At 51.9% G+C, this 21275-nt stretch overlaps 8 protein-coding genes across 8 annotated transcripts; 7 read left to right on the forward strand and 1 right to left on the reverse strand.

The window, feature by feature from the left end:
- Positions 1 to 1314: 1314 nt before the first annotated feature.
- On the forward strand, positions 1315 to 3879 carry BDR25DRAFT_258280 (uncharacterized protein). The gene is made up of 4 exons (XM_033686526.1): positions 1315 to 1707; positions 1758 to 1842; positions 1898 to 2118; positions 2169 to 3879. Exons 1-4 carry the CDS (start codon positions 1509 to 1511, stop codon positions 3563 to 3565), a joined length of 1902 nt encoding a protein of 633 aa, XP_033549659.1. The 5' UTR covers positions 1315 to 1508; the 3' UTR covers positions 3566 to 3879.
- A 433-nt stretch (positions 3880 to 4312) lies between these two features.
- Positions 4313 to 6493, forward strand: BDR25DRAFT_11684 (Septin). Its single transcript, XM_033683647.1, has 5 exons — positions 4313 to 4391; positions 4542 to 4607; positions 4799 to 5086; positions 5142 to 5605; positions 5660 to 6493. The coding sequence occupies exons 2-5, from the start codon at positions 4604 to 4606 to the stop codon at positions 6293 to 6295; spliced, it is 1392 nt and encodes a 463-aa protein (XP_033549660.1). The 5' UTR covers positions 4313 to 4391; positions 4542 to 4603; the 3' UTR covers positions 6296 to 6493.
- A 492-nt stretch (positions 6494 to 6985) lies between these two features.
- BDR25DRAFT_258288 (uncharacterized protein) lies at positions 6986 to 8326 on the forward strand (the record flags this gene model as incomplete). Its single annotated transcript, XM_033686527.1, has 2 exons — positions 6986 to 7727; positions 7773 to 8326. Exons 1-2 carry the CDS (start codon positions 7424 to 7426, stop codon positions 8324 to 8326), a joined length of 858 nt encoding a protein of 285 aa, XP_033549661.1. The 5' UTR covers positions 6986 to 7423.
- A 2186-nt stretch (positions 8327 to 10512) lies between these two features.
- Positions 10513 to 11532, forward strand: BDR25DRAFT_312717 (uncharacterized protein; the record flags this gene model as incomplete). Its single annotated transcript, XM_033691320.1, has 2 exons — positions 10513 to 10711; positions 10886 to 11532. The coding sequence occupies 2 exons, from the start codon at positions 10513 to 10515 to the stop codon at positions 11530 to 11532; spliced, it is 846 nt and encodes a 281-aa protein (XP_033549662.1).
- A 1060-nt stretch (positions 11533 to 12592) lies between these two features.
- BDR25DRAFT_258292 (glycosyl transferase) lies at positions 12593 to 16350 on the forward strand. The gene is made up of 7 exons (XM_033686528.1): positions 12593 to 13200; positions 13316 to 13595; positions 13649 to 14020; positions 14074 to 14239; positions 14301 to 14524; positions 14574 to 15577; positions 15646 to 16350. Exons 1-7 carry the CDS (start codon positions 13000 to 13002, stop codon positions 16066 to 16068), a joined length of 2670 nt encoding a protein of 889 aa, XP_033549663.1. The 5' UTR covers positions 12593 to 12999; the 3' UTR covers positions 16069 to 16350.
- A 190-nt stretch (positions 16351 to 16540) lies between these two features.
- On the forward strand, positions 16541 to 17866 carry BDR25DRAFT_302457 (Yip1-domain-containing protein). Its single transcript, XM_033689796.1, has 4 exons — positions 16541 to 16654; positions 16712 to 16763; positions 16824 to 17336; positions 17449 to 17866. The coding sequence occupies exons 1-4, from the start codon at positions 16610 to 16612 to the stop codon at positions 17715 to 17717; spliced, it is 879 nt and encodes a 292-aa protein (XP_033549664.1). The 5' UTR covers positions 16541 to 16609; the 3' UTR covers positions 17718 to 17866.
- A 98-nt stretch (positions 17867 to 17964) lies between these two features.
- On the forward strand, positions 17965 to 18433 carry BDR25DRAFT_302458 (uncharacterized protein). The gene is made up of 2 exons (XM_033689797.1): positions 17965 to 18262; positions 18319 to 18433. Exons 1-2 carry the CDS (start codon positions 18166 to 18168, stop codon positions 18423 to 18425), a joined length of 204 nt encoding a protein of 67 aa, XP_033549665.1. The 5' UTR covers positions 17965 to 18165; the 3' UTR covers positions 18426 to 18433.
- A 136-nt stretch (positions 18434 to 18569) lies between these two features.
- Positions 18570 to 19743, reverse strand: BDR25DRAFT_11805 (uncharacterized protein). The gene is made up of 2 exons (XM_033683664.1): positions 19230 to 19743; positions 18570 to 19134 (listed from the first exon to the last, which is right to left on the reverse strand). Exons 1-2 carry the CDS (start codon positions 19371 to 19373, stop codon positions 18739 to 18741), a joined length of 540 nt encoding a protein of 179 aa, XP_033549666.1. The 5' UTR covers positions 19374 to 19743; the 3' UTR covers positions 18570 to 18738.
- Between the last annotated feature and the right edge of the window lie 1532 nt (positions 19744 to 21275).

A 21275-nucleotide genomic window follows, 5' to 3' on the forward strand; every position in this document is an offset into this window, starting at 1 on the left:
GATCCCAAGAGACGCAAGGCATATTCATTTGAAGAACGAGCAACGAATATGCTAAGTGACCTACATCGATTCCTTTCATTATCATCCTCTGCTCTATATGCTCGTAGCCCTACGCCTCTGATCTGACTTGAAGCGAAACTGTTTCACAAGATTCTTCCTGAATGTTGAGTGGCTGTTGCGTACCAGATAAATACTAAGTGTCCATCTTCGAAGCCCTAAACTTCAGCAGCGTCAGTTTTCTTCCATCTGAGACGTCATGGACGTTACAATATGAGACCGCCCACCGTCAAAGAATCCGCTTCTCATCCACTGGCGAGAGCGTCTCTTTAGATCGACCTAGGCTATGGCGGCTTTCGCTTTAGCGGCTTTCGCTCTAGCGACTTTCGCTTTCTTTGTTGTCAGTCTTGCCTGCTCCATTTGGGCCACCGTTAGATTTCCTGTGGATGGCTAAATCGGCACTGCATTTGAAGGTGACTGCAAGTTGCCGCTCGCGCTGCTTCATGGCTCCATACTGGCATAAATGTTACAAGCTCCACCCTGCTTAGCGGGGTAGAGTTACTGCATGCAGCATCTGACGGACTTGACTAGAGCACACGCTAACAAAACTCATGTCGGCATGGACAGTAGTAGGGCTGCGATCAGTATGGCTTGTCGTCCGCTAAAGCACGGTGGAGATGGTGTTTGGGTTTCTCAAGCGGGAGCTGTTGTGGGTGAAGACGGAGGAGAGGTCAAAGAGGCTCAAAGAAATGTGTTTGGTCATTGTTTTATCATACTTGCAAGCTGGAGGGCTCTACGATGGGCTGCCCAATCAACCTTCGGCTTGGCGTCTCATCATCCTATGTAATTCATATAGCTCTTTGAACACTCAGTCCAAATTAAATCACCTCTCTCATAGCTCGTGTCCATTGCAAGGCCCCACTACTCGAGAGGCAAGGCCACCATGGAAGGGAATTGGTATGCTTGAAGGTTGCTTGTTAGTGATGATTTGAAATGGGAACCTGCATAACCTTTAATTTCGATATGAAACTAAATAGAGGTTAACGTAACAACTGGACATGAAGCCCAGGGAAAAGTCGAGCATTTAATAGGGACCGGTACCGGATCATCTATTTTCCGAGCTGGGAGAGTGAATTCCTCCCGCATGTGAACAAAAATACAATAATGGCTAAAAATAAGTGGCGTGTCAATGCTCATACGCGGTCTTTATGCTTTATCTCAGATGTTTCATGGGAATTGGGCGTGTCCGACTTGAAGAAACAAAAGACTCCGTTAGCGCGACCCCTGTTCCGTCATCGCCATCCCGCTATGAACTCCGCAAGCTGGACCAACGGCCCACTCTCCACACCTACCACCATCTCTCGTACATAAAATGCGGCGGACATACCGGATGCACCGTTGATAGCTTTGACTATCTTCTTATGGTGTATTAGTACCCCAGCTTGATTTCTCCTTCCGCAACAACCCAGTGCCACGTGTTGGAGCTCCCCCAAGCCCGCCCGGCAGGCACCATGGTTGCTCCACGTCGAGGCGTCTTCACGGAGGAGGCCGCCGAGGTGGAGGTGCTGTCCGCCAATATGGACAAGATGAAGAGCTTGACCAAGAAAATCCAGGGCTCGCTGAACAGGCTGGAAACGAGCGGCAAGACGGTGCAGGACGCCATTGGACCCATCTACGGCAATACGCAGAAACTCCAGGTCGCAAATTCGAGTATGTGTGCGTGCGGGGCAGGCAAGAGGCTGGGCTGACTGGAAGACTAGATATCGATAGGATTATGGATGCTATTGAGCGGATTCGGGCGCCTCTGGATCAGACTAACCGCGAAGAGCGCATCATTCGAGCTGGGTGCGTCTGAGTTGCATGCCACCAGCTGTACGGACACATACTGACAACGTCTTAGCCCTAAGAAGGTCGATCTCCGCGACTACATAGCCTCCCTCGACCGCACCACTTCCGCCCTCAAAGATCTCAAGCGTTCCAATCTGCGATCCAACCAGCAAGCCGTCAGCGAACTGGGTGCACTGCTTAAGCTTGGAACGAAGCAGCTAGAGGATGTGTTTCGGGAAATACTCCGGGAGGGAGCTAGACAGACGGTCGAGCCTCTGGAATACGTTGCGAAGAGTGCGTAGCATGCTGCACTTGTTCGGCAGCGAGGAACTAACATATGGCAGATAATCCTTTCCCTCTTATCGCACAGGACAAACTATCAACACTACGCGTCATCAACACACATGTCGCGAATTCCTTCGCACAGATATCCCAAACGGACGTCCGCGAAACTCCCACCCAAAAGTCCTACGCCGAGATTCGAGGAGACTATCTCCGGAATTCGTTGAGCAACCTCGCGGCCGCGACGGTTAATACCGCCAGAAAGATCACTGCGGATGCGATTTACAAGCCAGGGACAAATGGCATTGCGACATATGCTCAAGGCATGGAAGGGCTGTTCCTGGCAGAGTATGAGAATATCTGTCCCATCTTTGCACGAGACGAGTGGGGCCCTGTCTGTACGGCTACCTGCCAGAGCGCGCTGGGCGAGTTCAACAAGACATTGCGAGAGCTGAACGGTCATATCCAGAGGAATCTGATGACCGACTGCTTCCTAGGATATGAGATCATAGGCATCGTTTCGAATTTGTCGATCACGCTAGAAACGAAGACTGGCGAGCTCAAACGCCCCATATCTGATACTCTGAAACCGATCCGAGAAACTTCGAAAGCTTCGCTTGGGAAGCTGCTGGAGGACACGAGGACTCGGATACAGACCCTGGTCGCATTGCCAATGGATGGGGCAGCGGTGCCGACCACAACAGATGTCATGGTTCGGTTGCAGACTATGACGAACTACCTTCCTCCGCTATCCTCGGTCATGACTTCTCTCGGCGATGGTGGGTGGTCTGCGGGCTCTACCAACTCGTCTTCTACATCGCTGCCTACACTGAAGTCCTTCGATGTCGGAGCAGACGGAAAGCAACTCTTTGCGCACTACGCCTCTGACACGATCGATACCCTACTTTCGAATCTAGAAAACAAAGCGCGAACCCTGCTGAAGGGAAAGAGCCTGCACGGCGTGTTCATTGCGAACAATGTCGCCATCATTGACAGGATGATTCGACAATCCGAACTGCAGCCGCTCATGGGCAGCTACTCTAGCAAGCTCGATAGCTGGCGGAAGAAGGGAACTGCCATGTACCTGGAGGCATGGCGCGAGCCCTCTGCACATCTCCTCGACGTCCAATACACTAACCGTAGCGGACGACCACATTCGGGCGGTGCGGGCTCGGCCGACTCAGCCGTCATCGTTAAAGGCCTTAGCTCCAAGGACAAAGACGCCATCAAAGAGAAGTTCAAAAACTTCAACGCGAGCTTCGAGGAACTCGTGTCGCGCCACAAATCTTACAAAATGGAGCGTGAGGTTCGCCAACAGCTGGCGCGAGAAGTGCAGACCATCATCGAGCCCTTGTACGGCCGATTCTGGGACCGCTACCACGAGATTGACAAAGGGAAGGGGAAATATGTCAAGTTTGACAAGAGCCAATTGGGAGCGGCGCTGGCGAGCCTGGCATAATCTGGTGCATGTGGTGTTGAAGTCTTGTTGCAAAATACCCTTTTGGCTTATTCCACTTCAGGCGCGATTGGGACGGTTCATGGGGAATATGCGGTGTGATTGGATAAGACCGGTATCAGGTGCATGCCTAGTGCAAACACACCTATCTTTTTTATGGGTGCTTGGCGTCGGTGTTCGTGCGGTGTTGATGGCGGGTCCTGTGGTGCCACGACGCAGCAGAAGCAGTCACGGATATAGTGACCGATATAGCGAACGATATAGCGGTGATGGTGGTGGTGGTTGTGGTGGTGGAGGAGGTAGTAATTGTAATTGAGCAACGTGCCTCGGCGAATGTGCATGATGAGGATGAGCAGCACAGGCTTCCAGGTCCCGGCTACAGTGAAATTAGTCTTGGAATTAGGACAAGATCGTGCACGTGACACTTACCGCTTCGAGGTTGCTACGCGACTGCAGCTTTGCACCTGCAGACACAGCGAACGGCGCACACCAGAGCTCCTCCTGGCTTCCACCACGCAGTCAATTGCGCGCTGCATTCACCAAACACCTTCTTCTGTTTATTCCGGTTCACCAACTGACGCCATCTGCACCATTCTCGCCGTAGGTTGAGTCGCGGAGAATTTGCCCAAGCGCCTCGTCTCCAACGTTGTTCCTCATCCCTGCGCGGACCCCTTTCCTCCTGCGACTTTCCAAGCGCACCACGCCTTCTCTTGCCAACGTCGCAACCTCCACCCACAACACGACATCCTCGTCCGCCGCAGAGCCCCAACACCTTCTATCCATTGCTTGAGTGCATCCATCACTCACAGCAGCATCCCTAGACTGACTGGTACGCTGCCTTCCCTGACCCCCCCGTTTCACCTCGCCTCACCAGCTTTTGGCCTGTGTCGCAATCCCCCTCCCTCCCTCCAAATTCTCTCTGGCATCAAACCACCCATTCGCTCATCGTGCATCCGGGCTCTCGCTGACTTGTTTGTTGCTCTCGCGTAGGAGTCTCTCTCTTGACGGCTTTCCCTCTGCGTCTGCGGTCCTCCACACGCCATGGGTAAGGGTTTCTCGGATTCAGGCTTTTGGGCCGACCATGGTCCTTTCCAGCGTAGCGGCCGAGCTACATCGGACGGCATACTCCCATCGGAAGGACAGGCAGCTGTCTCACCGTCGGGTTTGCATGCCCGGCGCCGATGCTGCCGGTCGTTACTGGACTTTATTTCGAACTTGGCTGACGAGGCGTGACAGCATCCAACGGCGCATCCCCCGCCGCCCCTACCCGTGCGTCTCCATCGCCCCCGGCGGTCCCCAGTGGACAGAGCCTCGTCGAACGAAGTAACCCCATGGCTAATGGACAAGCCTCAGCTCCCCAAACCGTCTCCTCCAAAGACCCCAAAGCCGCAGCCCAGGCTGCGAGTGATATGAGGAACATTGTCCGCAGGAAACTCACCGGCTATGTTGGCTTCGCGAACCTGCCCAACCAGTGGCACCGCAAGAGCGTGCGCAAGGGGTTCAACTTCAATGTGATGGTAGTCGGTACGTGTGACATTCGAAATTGCTGCTAGGACTATCCCCTAATCTTCCGTTGTAGGCGAGTCTGGACTTGGCAAATCTACCCTCGTGAACACACTCTTCAACACGTCGTTGTATCCTCCGAAGGAACGCAAGCCCCCGAGTCTCGACATCTCCAAGACTGTCTCGATACAGTCCATCAGCGCCGACATCGAGGAGAACGGCGTCCGCCTGCGACTGACGGTTGTCGACACGCCCGGCTTCGGTGACTTCATCAACAACGACGAGTCCTGGGAACCTATTGTCAAGAACATTGAGCAGCGATTTGATGCCTATCTCGACGCGGAAAACAAGGTCAACCGCATGAACATCGTGGACAACCGCATCCATGCATGCGTTTACTTCATCCAGCCCACCGGCCACTCGCTGAAACCTTTGGATGTCGAGGTGATGCGCAAGCTGCATACCAAGGTCAATCTCATCCCCGTCATTGCCAAGGCTGATACCCTGACGGATGAGGAGATCAACGCTTTCAAGCAGAGGGTACGTTTCACATGTGGAACGGTATACATGGCACGTGTCACTAACGGTGTGTAGATTCTCGCAGACATTAACTACCACAAGATCCAGATATTTGAGGGCCCTCGTTATGAACTCGACGATGAGGAGACGATCGCTGAGAACAATGAGATCATGTCCAAGGTGCCGTTTGCCGTTGTCGGTGCCAATGCCGATGTCACCACGGGTGACGGTCGCAAAGTCCGAGGACGCCGCTATCCTTGGGGTGTCATTGAGGTCGACAACGAGGAGCACTGTGACTTTGTCAAGCTTCGCCAGATGCTCATCCGCACACACATGGAAGAACTCAAGGAGAACACTAACAACTTCCTGTATGAGAACTACCGCTCGGACAAGCTCACGGCCATGGGCGTGCAGCAAGATTCAAGCGTGTTCAAGGAGGTCAACCCTGCAGTCAAGCAGGAGGAGGAGCGCTCGTTGCACGAGGCCAAGCTCCAGAAGATGGAGATGGAAATGAAGATGGTCTTCCAACAGAAGGTTTCGGAGAAGGAGAGCAAGCTGAGACAGAGCGAAGAAGAGCTCTATGCTCGCCACAGGGAAATGAAGGAACAGCTAGACCGACAGCGACAGGAACTGGAAGAGAAGAAGACCAGAGTCGAGCAGGGACGACCACTCGAAGAAAAGGGCAAGAGGAAGGGGTTCTCTCTCCGTTAAACTCCGCATCCATCTCGACGAGATGGCGCTGGCATTCCTCGTATCTTGGACGACTTCCACAACACAAAAGGCCTCTTCTCTCTTCTCTCACCCCCCCTTTACCAGACCTTGTTTAATTTGACGCCGCTTGACGATATCACTGGGTGGTGTCGGCAACGGATAATTCACGGTGGTGCGGCGAAGGTTTTGACGGACTTGAGCGGTGTCTTCTCATTGGTTTAGCTTGCTTCGGTTGTTGATTGATACCAGCAGCATTGCACTCCTTCTACTTCCCTTTTTTTTTTTTCCCCCCTCTTTCTTCTACTTTTATTTTTGTAGTAGCTGGCAGCTGTAGTTTCACGGGGCAAAGTGGGTGAGATGCAGATGAGCTTCCTTCATGTATTCTACACATCATCCTAGTAGTGAATTGGTTTCGTTTGTGGGACTTGGGGAGATGAGTGACAAGTGACGGGTGATGGGTGACAAGTGAGAAGTGACGAGTGACGAGTGACAAGTGAATGCGACTTGTGATGTGTTTGCAGTGATAGAGGCCGGCGATGTGTTTCGCACATGGCAGACGGTGTGAACGTGATGGTCAGGATGCCTAGGTAGTTGGCGGCTCGTGGATCGTCATTGGGTGTGTGCATCGCTAGTGTGTCGGAGCGGGAACAGAGTGAAGCATTTCGTCACCACGCTCAGCACTGAATTTCTGGTTTCCGCACCCTCCTGCTCTCCCTACAAAGCCGAATCCTTGTCCCCTTCTGTGTTTCGCACTCCAGAACAGCGTCGCGATACCTCGTCCGTTGAGAAACCCACTTTCTCCGACCCTATTTTCCTTGCTGTAAGTTTGGTTTTCCAGGCATAATCGCGGGCGCCGTCATCAGGCAGCGTCGGATTACCGGTCCCGGGGAGTGTGAACCAGCCACTTTCGCTGCAAATCTGTCAACTTCAACTGGAACGCACTTGCTCATCCACTGTTCATTCCCTCAGCACCTGGCCTACCAACAACCCAAACTTCCAATTCTCTCCCCCCCCCCTCAGGGCATTGGACATCGCCTCGCACATTGTTGAGCTCCACTGACGTTGCAAGTCGCACGCACATTGCACACATACACACACGACCAGCTTAGCTTCAAATCCGCATCCACTATGGCAACTCCACTTCCAGCTTCGATGCCTCTGGGCCAGCGTCTCGCCGCTCTCGCCCAGACGCTGCAGTTTGCATGGTTCTGCGGCCATGTTACACTCCTCCTTTCGATGCTTAGGTACAGCTTGAGCTATGTCACGTTCAACGCGGCGTCCAGGTGGGCGGCTGTGTCTTATCGCTTTGCGTTCATGTCGGCTACCGTCACGTACGGCATCGTCGTTTACAAGGCGTATCGCGCCCGCATGAGGTCGGGAAAGCAGGGTGGAATCATCTCTCTGGCTACGGATGAGAATGTTCAGTATCTAAGTAAGCTTACCGGCATCTCCTTCCTATCCCATCCTCCTTCCTCAGCTAACCCCCTCACTGTCATGGCGCTGGTCTGGCTCTTCTCGCGCCAAATCCCGCTCGCCGTCCTCCCTTTTGCCGTCTACTCCGTCTTCCACGTCGCCACGTACGTGCGCTCCAACCTTCTCCCCACCATCCAACCCCCACCATCTTCAGCATCCCCCTCTGCCAAGCCCAAACCCAACGCCGCCTCCGAGACCATCGGCAAGTTCGTCAAAGAGTACTACGATGGCAGCATGACACTCGTCGCGATCCTCGAAATCGCGCTGTGGTTCCGGGTCTTCGGGTCCGCACTCCTTTTCCAAAAGGGCTCCTGGATTTTGCTATGTGTGTACACGGTGTTCTTCCGTGCGAGGTATGCGCAGAGTAGTTTTGTTCAGGGGGCGATTACGCAGTTGGTGGGCAGGGTGGATGCACAGCTGGCGAACCAGAGTACCCCGCCGGCGCTGAGGCAAGGCTGGGTGACGTTTAAGAATGTAGTTAGGCAGGCGGCGGATGCGACGGATATTCGCAAGTATGTGGGTGGGAGCGGGAGTGCTGTGCCGAAGAAAGCGCAGTAGTTTTGAGGAACTGATATAGAGAGCAGGCGTCCGCTGTCCTCGAGTTTAGCTGGCAATCTTAGGACTTAGGACTGAAAGCTAGATGTACTGGCGCTGGGCCTTGGGCTTTTGAAATGGAATGTGGTGGCTTTCGTGGGCGGGTACGGTCTGGGTATGAGTATGGCCACGAGGCGGTGACGGCGGTGATGGCGAAGGGTTACATGGGGTTCATATTCATATGGTGGTTGTATTAGTGGATCAACAAAGTCGGTGGTCAGCATCTCGCTCCACCGAACACAACCCTCATGAAGATGGTTTATGGATACTGGGTGGAGAGGTCTAGTCATAACAGGCAGACGAAAGGCGAAGTGGCCTAGGGCAGACGATTCTGAGTTGGGTTGGCGGTCTCTTTCCCCTTACTCCTTCCTTTCCACTCTTCAACTTGGCAGGCAGCTATGACGGATTTTCATGAGTGTGTGTAATAGATGAACGCTCTCCTTTTGGGTGTTCAGTGCGTTGCCTTGAAATGAATGCCTTTTGTGTGCTAAGTTTGCACTGAATTGTGTAGGCTATGCATGTGTAGACTATGTACAAGTATATGTGGATAGTGAATATGTGTGCTTTGCATGTGCCTTGTATGTGCTTTGTGGTTGCTTTGTCGGTTGTGTCTGTATTTAGGAGAAACTGAATAAGTAGCTACGAATAGGATATGCATCTACGTGGGTGGCTCAAGCTTGACGGTGAAGACCGATGCCAAGCCCAGGCCAAGATGCAGGAGCTTAATTCGCCTTCCACTTACCAATCGTGCGAGAAGAATAGCACGTCCAATCCAATGCACGCACAATAGAAAGGTTAGCTTGGTGTCCATTCTCCTCACCGACCGACCTGAAGGCGGTCAATCTCTTTTGCTTTCCGAATTTGCATATTCTCATTCCTTGGTCATGTATGTACAACTCATCACCTTAAGGTACCTCTCGGCAACCGCAGGGTTTCCAATAACGAGACGAGACGAGACGAGCGATTCGCGAGGAGAGGTGGAATACCCCACACCTGGTCGCCTGTTCTCCTCTTTTGAGCCTTGGTACGGCTGGGATGGCTACTCTGGGACACCTACCCAGAGAGATGGCGGTGAGGGGGGAGAGCTGGTGGGAGCTGGAGTTCACGCCCTCCCGAGGTACGCATCATGGGTTCACCGCAGGGGTTTTCACGGCCGCACAGAAGGTTTCCGTCTGGCATGGAATGGTGTGAGCCTCGAGAGAAGTGCTGCAGGACAATGCACGCACGCACACATCATCGTGGCTTCAGGTCTGGGCGGCTTCAGGAACATTCCGAGCAAAAGCGAACATACCCACTCAGCACCTGAGTAGTTACGCGATGCCGACGTCGGAATCCATGGTGGTGCAAGATTCTTTCCGTTGGTCGCGAGATCTGGAAATATTGAATTGCATGCTTTTGCGTAAATTGTTCCCCAGATGAATCAGATGAATCTCGGGCTCGAGAATCTGGGGCTAGATGGACATATAGATTGGCTATGAAGGTTGAGGGGAGCATAAATTAAGAGTTGCGTGTGTCCCTTCTATCCGGGCCAGCAGTGCTGCTTGCTGATTTGGAAGCGCCATGGTGAAGCTGGGATTTAGACGGTGTAAAGGAGAATTTCGTGGTCGCGAGACAAAAGTGGGTAATGCAGAACGAGGTTTTGGCGGTGCGGCTGCGGACATGATTTTCACACTGCGTCTCGTCCTGCGTCTGCGTCCACATCCGTTTGCAAAGCGCGAGTGCAGGCGGCGGGCGGGAGTGTGCGGTGGCACGGCAAAGGCAAGGCATTGGCACTAGAAGCATGGAAACGAACGCTTCCGCTGAAATGGCGCAAACTTAGTCGAATCACGTCAGCCATTTCACTGTTTGGTTCTGCGTGCATTGGGTCGGCTGGAACTGGAATGAGCTGGAGAGCTGGGCGGGTTGGGGGTAACCCAGTGGGGAGAAACGTATATAGAGCCCTGGCCACCCTACTTGGGGAGACCTCCCTCCTATGTTCTTCTCCCTTCTCTGGATTTATGTCAGCGACTGACTGGACTGCACTGCTGGGTTGAGATTTGAAATACCTGCTTCTTGAGCGAATTGGCATGATACGCAAGTCTTCATAATATTTTCGTTTGGTTGGACGGAAGGGTTGTCGCGGTGTGAGTGTGTGCGGTACCTACCAAGCTATGGATTCCCCGGCGTTCTCCGTTACCAGCGATTTCTCCGACTTCACGGATGAAGAGTTGGACCATTATTTTGCGACTTATGTACCGCTATCAAACCTCCCGACCCCTCCACCTGCAAAGAAAAAACCTGTTGGTGCTGGGGGCCTGGGGTCTGAAGTGGAGGCGAAAAAAATGCTGGTGCGGACCCCTGAACTAGAAGGTTAGTACTGAATGATGTCACGTGGAGTATACTTTGCAATGTTGATGGATGGGGTGGAAGACGTTCAGAAGGACTGGAAGTTTCCCTCTGGCTATGTCTTGTCCACCCCTCTCCCTTGCCCCGGACCCCCATGCCGTATTGATACTAGGCTCAACATATACTAACAACTTCCAGTATATGCTCAACACCTCTCCAACCGCGTCCCTCCCAACGTGGCCACCCACCGACCAAGCATTCCCACAATTCAAAACTTCCTCTCCCGCGCGAACCTCCCAATTGAAATCATCGCCTTCGCATCCTGCATCCTAGACGCACTCTCCCAACGCTTTGCAACCTCATGGCGAACATGCTGTCTGCCACCCAACCCGCCAAACTTTGGATTCGACCCCAAAATAAGCTTCCGACACCCCCCTGCCATGGACCCCGAGATTGTTGTGCTCTCAGCTCTAGCGATTGCGCTGGACTTTCTTGAGGATCGGCCACGACCGAATTCGCACTGGGCGAAGATCGAAGGCGGTTTTTTGTTCACAGAGAGACAGATCGAAGCTACGAAGGTTTGTATATTGAAGGATATCGACTACGGACTCTTCCGGATTACGGAGGGGATGGTCATGCATATGTTGCGAGTTATGCAACAAGCTGGCGAATTCTCGCGGACTGATCCGACTACTATTGTTCAGAAGGTGGAGAAGTTAGATCTACAGCTAGAGCCAGACGCGGACAAGGATGCAAGAAGACCAAAACTCAGTCTCGATCTCATCCATCTGCAAGGTACGGCGGTGTGGGTGAATGGCCTGCAGACTCCGGAACCCAGCCCGTAGTTCCTGATCTCTTCATCTCAGCTCCGCTCAGCTCCGAGTGCGGCCGACCCCCGTACCTTACCACGAGAACGGATACCTGGTGATGTGACAGTGGCGGAAATGGTGTGTTGCGCCAAATAAAAAGCTGGAGACTTTTCTCACGTGGGTATGGGTGGAGTCGGTAGGACACGGCGCTGTCCTGTCTTTTCGCACGACACAACATTTCAGCGTTTTCTCTGGGTAGTATCGTGATACCCACACTCTGACCACATTTCGACATAGACATCAGTGTCACGGGGTTTCAGATTTTGAATGCATTTTCCGAGGCGCCTGATTAAGGATTACTGGTTACGGATTACGGGCTACGGAATGCCTGAGGGTATAATTATGGTTATGGTTGATTGCAGGGCAGGGTGGCCTGACGTGGGCGGTTGTCATCGGCATGTGCGTGGGTGCGTTTGGGAGGGATGATTGATTGATTGCTTGCATGATACCCAGTTTGGACGTGTCTCTCTCTCTCTGTGTGTGCGTGTGGAGTTCGTATCGAGCGGTGGTGGGGTGCACGTTATACTTCGTGAGATATGGATAGCCAGTACTTAGATACCAACACTAATCTGAAGCACTGAACTAGGTTTCCCTCCACATGGTCCATTTTCCCGTCACAGGAGTTTGAGAGTGTTTGCCGTCGATGCCAAAGCTTCAGCACATTACCGAGTTATTACTGAGCAAAATTGAAGCTTTACTCACGGCGGCGCCCATCGCCCGATGAAGGACAGCGAACAAGGGGCTTGCTGCATGGCCCAAGCTTCCAGCTGTGCAACGACGTAACCGCACATGTCGCTGTGCCCCCCTCATCCTTCCCCCCAAGCCACCGCCGTTTGCATTTTCACAGGAAACCCCCCAGCGAGTCGTCCATCAGTAGTTCAGCGTTCAGTCGCGTAATAGCCATGGCATTGTCCAGTCAACCCGTGCCTAACTGTTCAAGCGATGGTGTCATAACGGACGCGAACGCGCCTACCCCACTTTGTATCAGCGCGCTCCTCGCCCATGCAGAAAGCATGCATATTCAAGCTCAACAGTCGTTGGACGGGCTGCAGGCCGCACTGTTCCCCATATCAGACGTGGAGGAGACCAGCCGGCCGCACTTATCAGCCCCATAAGACCCCCGCGATGCCGCTGCTCTTGTCGTCATAACTGTCCTCGCCTGATCATCGTGAGGTGTTGATCCTTCAAGCACCGGACACTTGCGGCGTAAACACCTCTCAGCCTCCGCCCTGAAACCGTGTAAACACTTGTCCCTCCGCTGTTCTCTGCTCTTTATAAGCTTCGTCTTCTCGCCCATCAATCCCCAGCTAAGCTCCCTTCCACCTTCTTAGCTCAGTCAATCCCCTCCCCCAGCCCTCACAAATCGCCCCTCTACCCCACCACCCCATCTCGCACCGCTACTCCCTCAGCAACTCACGCTTCGCTCCAATTGACGTCCTCACGATGGCGGCGACGACGGCTGGTTCCCCTGCGCGCGAGCGTCGGCCTTCTATGAGCGCCCCGCTGGCCGACCTTCAAGGTCCCATTGGCCCTGCGTTCACAAGGCCAAAGCATAAGCGGACTGTGACAGGGTTTGGGCCTGGCGAGATTAAGAGCGTGGAGGCTAGTATTCCGGAGCCACAGAGGGCCGCTTGGAAGAAGTTTGTATGTCAATTCCTCAATCCTAATTTCTTCATCATTGTATTCAGCCTCAGAATGGGAAAGAAAGGTAATTGGATTGAATTGCGTTGGATTGAGAGGCTAATGAGCTCCATGGCAGACTCCCAAGCCCTTCGACTCCCCCGAAGAATTCGAGAAAGAATGTGTCCGCCACATCGAGACGACGCTGGCCCGCTCCCTCTACAACTGCGATGAGTTTGCTACATATGCGGGCACGGCGATGGCGTTTCGAGATAGGCTCATTCTGGACTGGAATAAGACGCAGCAGAACCAGACGTTTGCAGACCAGAAGCGAGTGTACTATCTTTCGCTCGAGTTCCTGATGGGTCGAGCGCTTGATAATGCTATGCTTAACGTAGGCCAGAAGGATGTGGCTACACGTATGTCGCTCCCCCTTACATTTCCTACAACAGGCAGCTAATTGCTTTCATAGAGGGTCTCTCCGACCTCGGTTTCCGCATCGAGGACATCATCTCACAAGAACACGACGCCGCCCTTGGAAACGGCGGTCTCGGACGTCTAGCCGCCTGCTTCCTCGACTCCATGGCCTCCCTTAACTACCCTGCCTGGGGCTATGGCTTGCGATACAGGTATGGTATCTTCAAGCAGGAGATCATCGACGGATACCAGGTGGAAGTACCTGACTACTGGCTTGACTTCAACCCTTGGGAGTTCCAGCGACACGATATCACGGTTGACATCCAGTTCTATGGCTATGTGAATAGGTGGCAGGACGATGAGGGAAAGCAGCAGTGTTCTTGGGAGGGCGGTGAGATTGTGCAGGCTGTGGCTTTCGATGTGCCAAGTAAGTACTCATTCTCCGATTGGCGATTGGAAGAGTCACTCATTACATCACAGTTCCTGGCTATAAGACCCCGACTTGTAACAACCTTCGTCTGTGGGCCAGCAAAGCTGCAAGTGGCGAGTTCGACTTCCAGAAGTTCAATTCTGGCGAGTATGAGAGCTCGGTTGCGGATCAGCAGCGTGCTGAAACTATCTCTGCTGTGTTGTACCCGAACGATAAGTAAGCAAATCGTCAAATCGTCGAGCCATACCTTGAGGGGACAGAGGCTAACAATACGCAGCTTGGAGCGTGGTAAGGAGCTTCGATTGAAGCAGCAGTACTTCTGGTGTGCTGCGTCGTTGTACGATATCGTCCGCCGATTCAAGAAGACCAAGCGTGCCTGGAAGGACTTCCCTACCCAAGTCGCTATTCAGCTAAACGACACTCATCCAACACTGGCTATTCCTGAGCTGCAGAGGATATTGGTGGATATTGAGGGCTTGGACTGGGATGAGGCGTGGAGCAGTGAGTTAAATCCGATAGCTTTACATGGGCGGGGCTAAGTTTGATACAGTTGTCTCCAAGACTTTTGGATATACCAACCACACTGTTCTTCCGGAAGCGCTGGAGAAGTGGTCTGTCCCGTTGATGCAGCATCTGCTGCCTCGTCACCTTGCAATCATCTATGACATCAACCTACATTTCTTGCAGTTTGTTGAGCGTAATTTCCCCAAGGACCGCGAAATGCTCTCTCGTGTTTCCATCATCGAGGAATCAAACCCAAAGATGGTTCGTATGGCCTATCTCGCTCTCATCGGATCACACAAGGTCAACGGCGTTGCTGAATTGCACTCGGACCTGATCAAGACGACCATCTTCAAAGACTTCGTGAAAATTTACGGACCAGACAAGTTTACCAATGTCACAAACGGTATTACTCCACGACGATGGCTCCATCAGGCCAACCCCAGGCTCTCCGAGCTCATTGCCTCAAAGCTTGGTGGATACGAATTCCTGAAGGACCTCACCCTGCTGCACAAACTCGAGGCTTTTGTTGATGACAAGGATTTCCGGAAAGAGTTCCGCGAGATTAAGTATGCCAACAAGGTCCGGCTTGCTAAGCACATCAAAGAGTCGAACGGTGTCACGGTGAACCCCGCTGCTCTGTTCGATGTTCAGGTCAAGCGCATACACGAGTACAAGCGCCAACAACTCAATATCTTTGGCGTCATCCACCGCTACCTACAAATAAAAAATATGAGTGCTGAAGAGAGGAAGAAGCTTGCACCCCGCGTCTCCATCTTCGGTGGCAAAGCAGCACCGGGATACTGGATGGCGAAGACGGTCATCCACCTGATCAACCAGGTCGGCAAAATCGTCAACAACGACAAAGATGTGGGAGATCTGCTCAAGGTCATTTTCTTGGAAGATTACAATGTTAGTAAAGCGGAGATCATCTGCCCGGCTAGCGATATCAGTGAGCATATTTCAACGGCGGGTACGGAGGCGTCCGGTACGAGTAACATGAAGTTCTGCTTGAACGGTGGTTTGATCATTGGCACCTGCGATGGAGCGAACGTAAGCTTTCCTCTCCGCAAGCCAAGCCTTTGAGTGAGGAGTGACAGTTTAACTAACCACTCTCCTAGATCGAAATCACGCGCGAAATCGGCGAGCAAAACATATTCCTCTTCGGCAACTTGGCCGAAGATGTCGACGACCTGCGTCATGCCCATCTATACAACACGTACACGCTCGACCCCTCTCTCGCCACTGTCTTCGACGCAATCCACAACAACATGTTCGGCGACTCATCGTCTTTCTCGGCCCTCCTCAACGGGATCGTCGAGCATGGTGATTATTACCTCGTCAGCGACGACTTTGCGTCATATGTCAAGACCCAGGAGCTTATTGATGAGAGCTTCAAGAATACCGAGGAGTGGACTACTAAGATGATTCTTACGGTTGCGAGGATGGGATTCTTTTCGAGCGATCGGTGCATTGATGAGTATGCGGAGATGATATGGAATGTGGAGCCGTTGGTGCCGAAGAAGGAAGATGGGGAGGCTTAGGTTAGGGAGCTTGAAAGACGGTGTTGAGGGTGGGCGGATAGAGTGGATGAGACCAAGGGAGAAGGGATGCATATGCAAGTGCAGGCGCATACCGCATGGCGCGCCATTTATGATCGGAGGCCTGAGATTGTTTGCAAGAGGAAGGTATATACTTTTTATGTCGTCATGTATTTTTCTCTCCCATCTTCCCTCGTGCAATTACTCTAGATCCTAGAGTAATAAATACGGGATCATCCATCCTATAACATGCGACTATTGTCTTCTGGCATGTTATGGAGGACCTTGCGTTGCGTTTGGAGGTTTCTCGTTTGTCCCGCCCTGTTAGAAGTCATGAAACGTATCTGATCATGCGCACCGCTGAAGCGACGCAGCCCATCAGATGCACGATGATGATGACTCAGCCAAGCTTTTCCTGCCCTGCTCCTAGTTAACTCACCCACTCCGTATCAACACGCGTCACGACGACAATCCATCGCAATCTGTCCATCTGCAGAGTTCAGGCACAGCCTCAGCATCTTCAACCCGCAATCTCACTGCCGCCATGGCAAACCGAGGCTACGATGTCGTCGTTGACGTAGACCAAGAAGTCCGCTCCCTACATCCGTCCCCAGACGTCTCAATCTATGGCTGATAATATTCTTAGGGCGACCTTGGCCATACCGACCTCCAAGAAGACCTCGAGTTCCACAGCTCAAGTAACCGCTCTCTATTCCTAATACCTCCAACCCCACTCTGATCCCCATTTCTCTCCCCAGATTTCGATAATCCCTCCAACGCGCGCCAAAAAATTCAGCCTGACAGCAACTCTGGCTTCCTCCCTGCGCCCGCCACCTCCACCCGAAAACACTACCTCTGGTCCCTCGCCTTCTATGCCCAAGCCTTCGATGTCGACACCGCCGAAGTCCTCCGCCGCTGCACCGCCGCCATCTACCCGCGCCAAAACTTCCTCGATGTCCTAGAAGGAAACCCGGATCTCTATGGACCTGTTTGGATCGCTACCACAGTGGTAGTGATACTGTTCCTTACAGGCACGATTAGTCAGTATCTCGCGCACAACGGGAAAGAACACTTTGCGTATGATTTTAGACTGTTGAGTGGAGGCGCGGGATTAGTGTATGGGTATACGGCGATTGTGCCGTTAGGGTTGTGGGGGGTGTTAAAGTGGTTTGGGAGTGAGACGGCGAATTTGTTGGAATGTGTGGCGTTGTATGGGTATGCGAACTTGATATGGATTCCTGTTGCGTTGATCTCGTGGAGTCCGGTTTCTGGTATGTTCTCCCTCCCCCTCCCCTCCCCTCCCTCCAGTTTCTCCCCCCTACCTCCTTCCTCGAGCTCTCTGGCTCTGGGGCTGATTTGAGTTGAGTTAATTTGGGTGCGTAGTTCTCAACTTCATCTTTGTGGCCCTCGGCTTTGCTGCCTCGGCCTTCTTCCTCCTGCGAAATTTGTATCCGATTCTCTCGGCGACCGACGTCAAAACGTCAAAAGTGTTACTTATTGTTGTTGTAGCGCTGCATGCTGGTCTCGCTATCGCCATCAAAATTTTGTTTTTTGCCCCGATGGTGGGTGGGGATGACAAGCCTAAAGGCGGAGATGGAGGGGATGGTGGTGATAAGGGAGAGAGGATAGTTAGGATGTTGTTTGGGCCGTGAGGGCAGATTCGAAGGGGTTGAGGGAAGAGAGATAAATAGAGGGGAATTTGTATGAGTAAATGGGATGGGATGGAAGTATTCTGTTAAATAGAGATGTATGGGTACCTATACTGGAGTTGGGGATTCCTACGGTTTTCACTAGCTTCTTGTCAACGTGATTGGTTTTCGGTTCCTCCGGAAGCAACAGCAAATTACACTTGATATATCTATCTATCCACTTCCTCTTTTGCGCTCCTCATTGTCGCCGACCATATCACGCATTGGAATACGAACTATGGTGCAGGGAGAAGAGCAGAACAAAACATTTCCCGGCGTCCTGCTTCCTGCTCTGCGACTACGATGAACAACATCAGGATATGGGCAAGCCTTAGGAGCAACGATCGTAGAGGTAGCTTCGTGGGTAAAGGACAGAGAGAGATCCTCGTATAGCAGGAGGGTGGATTTAGTGATGGGCTTTTCTTCCCAAGTATTGCAAGAGGGGATTAATGGGTGGGTTTTCGTGTCGCACGTGACATTGGTTCACGTGACCCTCCTCCAAGGTGAATGTAGGTCCTTCACTCATACCCGTTTCCTATTGGGGACTAACACCTAACTGATTAAGATTGGCTCCATTTTATCTGCTACATAGTTGCCTCAGAGCTCTCTCTCGCTCTCTCGGCCTTACACCTCACCTCAATCTACCTAGTTTGGCTCTCACCATCTAATTGACTATTCGCAACTCTATATGCCCTCCTCTATCATCCATCAACTCCATAACTAACTCTGCGATATTTCGAGTTGGGTGGGGGAGGAAAGCGAATTTGGTCATTTACTTCAGAGAAAAGTAGCAGAATCAGAAACATAATTCCCTGAAAGCAAAATATTTTACAGAAGTTCTAAAAGCCTCGTACACATCGCCGCTCAAGCCTGGTCTTCAATCCCGGCTAGTTCCTTTCTCTAGTTCACCAAGCTGCAAAGACGGAACTTTTCTCAACTCAACCGCCCTGCCCTGCTCTGTTCTACACCTCTCCGTAACGCACACCTACTTCCCCCCAAATAGCGACAACTCACACACCCCAGTACAATCACTCCCACCCCCTTGATTCAAGCAAACCTCATCCAACACACACTCATAATGCCTCGGACAATTCTCCCCGAGAATCCCGCCACATAAGTTTGACTCACACAGACCCTCACAATCCCGACAATCTGGGTCGTTACTCACGCAGATCAGGCCGTCGGTGCAGGACGTCCCAAGGATGCCGCCGCAGTTCTCACCCTCGTTAGCGGGGGAGGGGGTTTGGCGGACGCTTTTAGGGGGAGAAGGCAGGGCGGTGTTGTTGCATTCGGCAGGGAAGGTGGGTGGGAGGCAGGGGAATTGGTTGATTTGTTGGACGCGGTAGCATTCGTTTAGGGAGAGGATTAGGCACACACAGTTCTGAAGATTATATGAGCATTTTACGATTGATGCGGTTGTGGGATCGGGATGGGGAATGGGGCAGGGAGTGGGGCAGGGAATGTGGGGAGACGAACGAGTTCTCCAGCTTCGTTGGTGCACATGTAGTTGCAGTCGCAGGCGTGTTCGGGGGGCTCGGGGTAGCCCACGCCTTGGCGGGGGTTTAGAGGGCTGGCGAGTGCGAGGGAGAGGAGGGTGGTGAGGATGAGGACTGTTTTCATTTTGGTGGTTGGGATGGATGGAGGATAGATGTTGGGCGATATAGAGTATAGAACTAGAGTTTTGAATTTGAGTTGCTGAATTGTGAGTTTGAAGTTGTAGAAAAAAGTCCCCCATCTTATACATCAATTACTGCTTCCAATAGCTGCGCCTCATCTGAAAGGAATCCGACAAGAAAATCTGAAATAGAGTCATAGGATTGAACGAGCCCAGTGAAACCTCCATCATTTACCACAACAACACGAGAAATGCCATGCTCTCACTCTCCGGATGGATGTTAAGATTTAGAGTGAGATGAGGCTGATTGACAGGGGCGCAGGCGCGTCAATGTTGAAATATTGAAACGAACGAAGTTGTGGCTGTGTAAATTGCGAAACGAACGACAAATTACAAGGCTGAAGGTCCGTTCATTGCAGAATAGTTTTCACTGCGCCATGAACAGCTGACCGCTAAGCTAAGTCCGGCATCGTAATTCATCCTCCAGCCCTACGGGACAAACGCCTCCACGAGACCGCTAGCAACACGAGAGGAGCCTCTACAGAGGACGGTGACCCATACGGGCCTACCTTCTGTACTGCATGATCGTCCATACTAGTACATGTTTGAGCGGTGTCGAATTAGCAGAGGTTTCTTCAAGTAAACTCTAATTAGAAGATAAATATATTTTTTAGCAGCTCTAACACATGATCGAGTCCGAGCGTCATGCATGACATTGCGATACTCGGCTTGTGGCGTGTCTTTTGAAGTTCTGCGTATGAATAATAAGACAATTGAACGTTTACCTCCGTTTTGAAACGCTATTTTACTTATCTCTAGCACAGCTACGCATAAATTGAATTCACAATTCACCCCTTACGAATACATCACACCTAAATTCGTTGACGTCTCCGCAACCCAAGCTCACGCGCGGGAAGGTATTGTTAAAGTCAAGCTCCCAGTGAGTCAAGCAAGCGCTATGTTGAGGCGGAAATCTACATCTCTTCAGGGTCCGTACCTGTCCGAATGTGCGCGGGTCACGGTGGTTTTTGGGCCATTGTGGCTGAAGCTGGATTCCACGACTTTCTACTAGACTGCAATATAAGGGGTATTACTGAACTGGGGTTTCTAGAAAAGATGCAGTAATGGCGCCGCTGTGCTACCCTCAGCGAAACACCCCTCGCGCGCGCCTTGCGGCGTAGACACTTGATTTTTTTTTGAACTTCACAAGCTCTAGGAACCTATCCTGACACCCACCTAATGTACTGTTAAAACTGTAGAGAGCTCTTACGCAGCTTCGAGTTCTAATTGCGTTCAATTGTTGATCAAGACTGGCATGAAACTCAATCATAAGTTCGAGGGTTTGAAAAGACTCGTCAGATAGCTTCTTCCGCACTTTAGGAAGCTCGTTGCCTTGGATTCTCTCCATAACAATGTACGCACGGTTCTTGTAGGCAAAGGAACAATGCACTTTCGGAACCGGGATGGATGTATTGTGGGCAATAAACTTCATGGTTGCTGCCTCAGTAAGATGGACTCGTCGTCCGGTCTTGACAATCTTATGTTTCCAGATGGGCACACAGAGGCCATCTCTTGTGTAAAACCTCGTTGTGATTCGCAATGATAGAAGAGTTAAGAAGCGGTTAAGAAAGGCTTTTTTTATGGCTAAATATTATGTGCCATTGTGTTGAGATTCAATATGGGACTCTGGCGGGACGTATGTGGATGCCATTTTGACAGGATAGATTAGCAAGCTACCTCTCAGACAAAGGAGAATGATGTATAATCCTAGCGCATTCGCCACATAAGATGTAACAATGACAGGCTGACGATCCGAATGATGGGGTCTCTTGCGTGAAAGGTAAATGGGTGAAGCGAAGCACAGGTTCGTCAAACTGAAAGCCGCTGTCGAAAATAGATAGAGGCTA

The sequence above is a fragment of the Lindgomyces ingoldianus genome, assembly GCF_010093535.1.
Source record: "Lindgomyces ingoldianus strain ATCC 200398 unplaced genomic scaffold BDR25scaffold_10, whole genome shotgun sequence".
Lineage (NCBI taxonomy): Eukaryota > Fungi > Ascomycota > Dothideomycetes > Pleosporales > Lindgomycetaceae > Lindgomyces > Lindgomyces ingoldianus.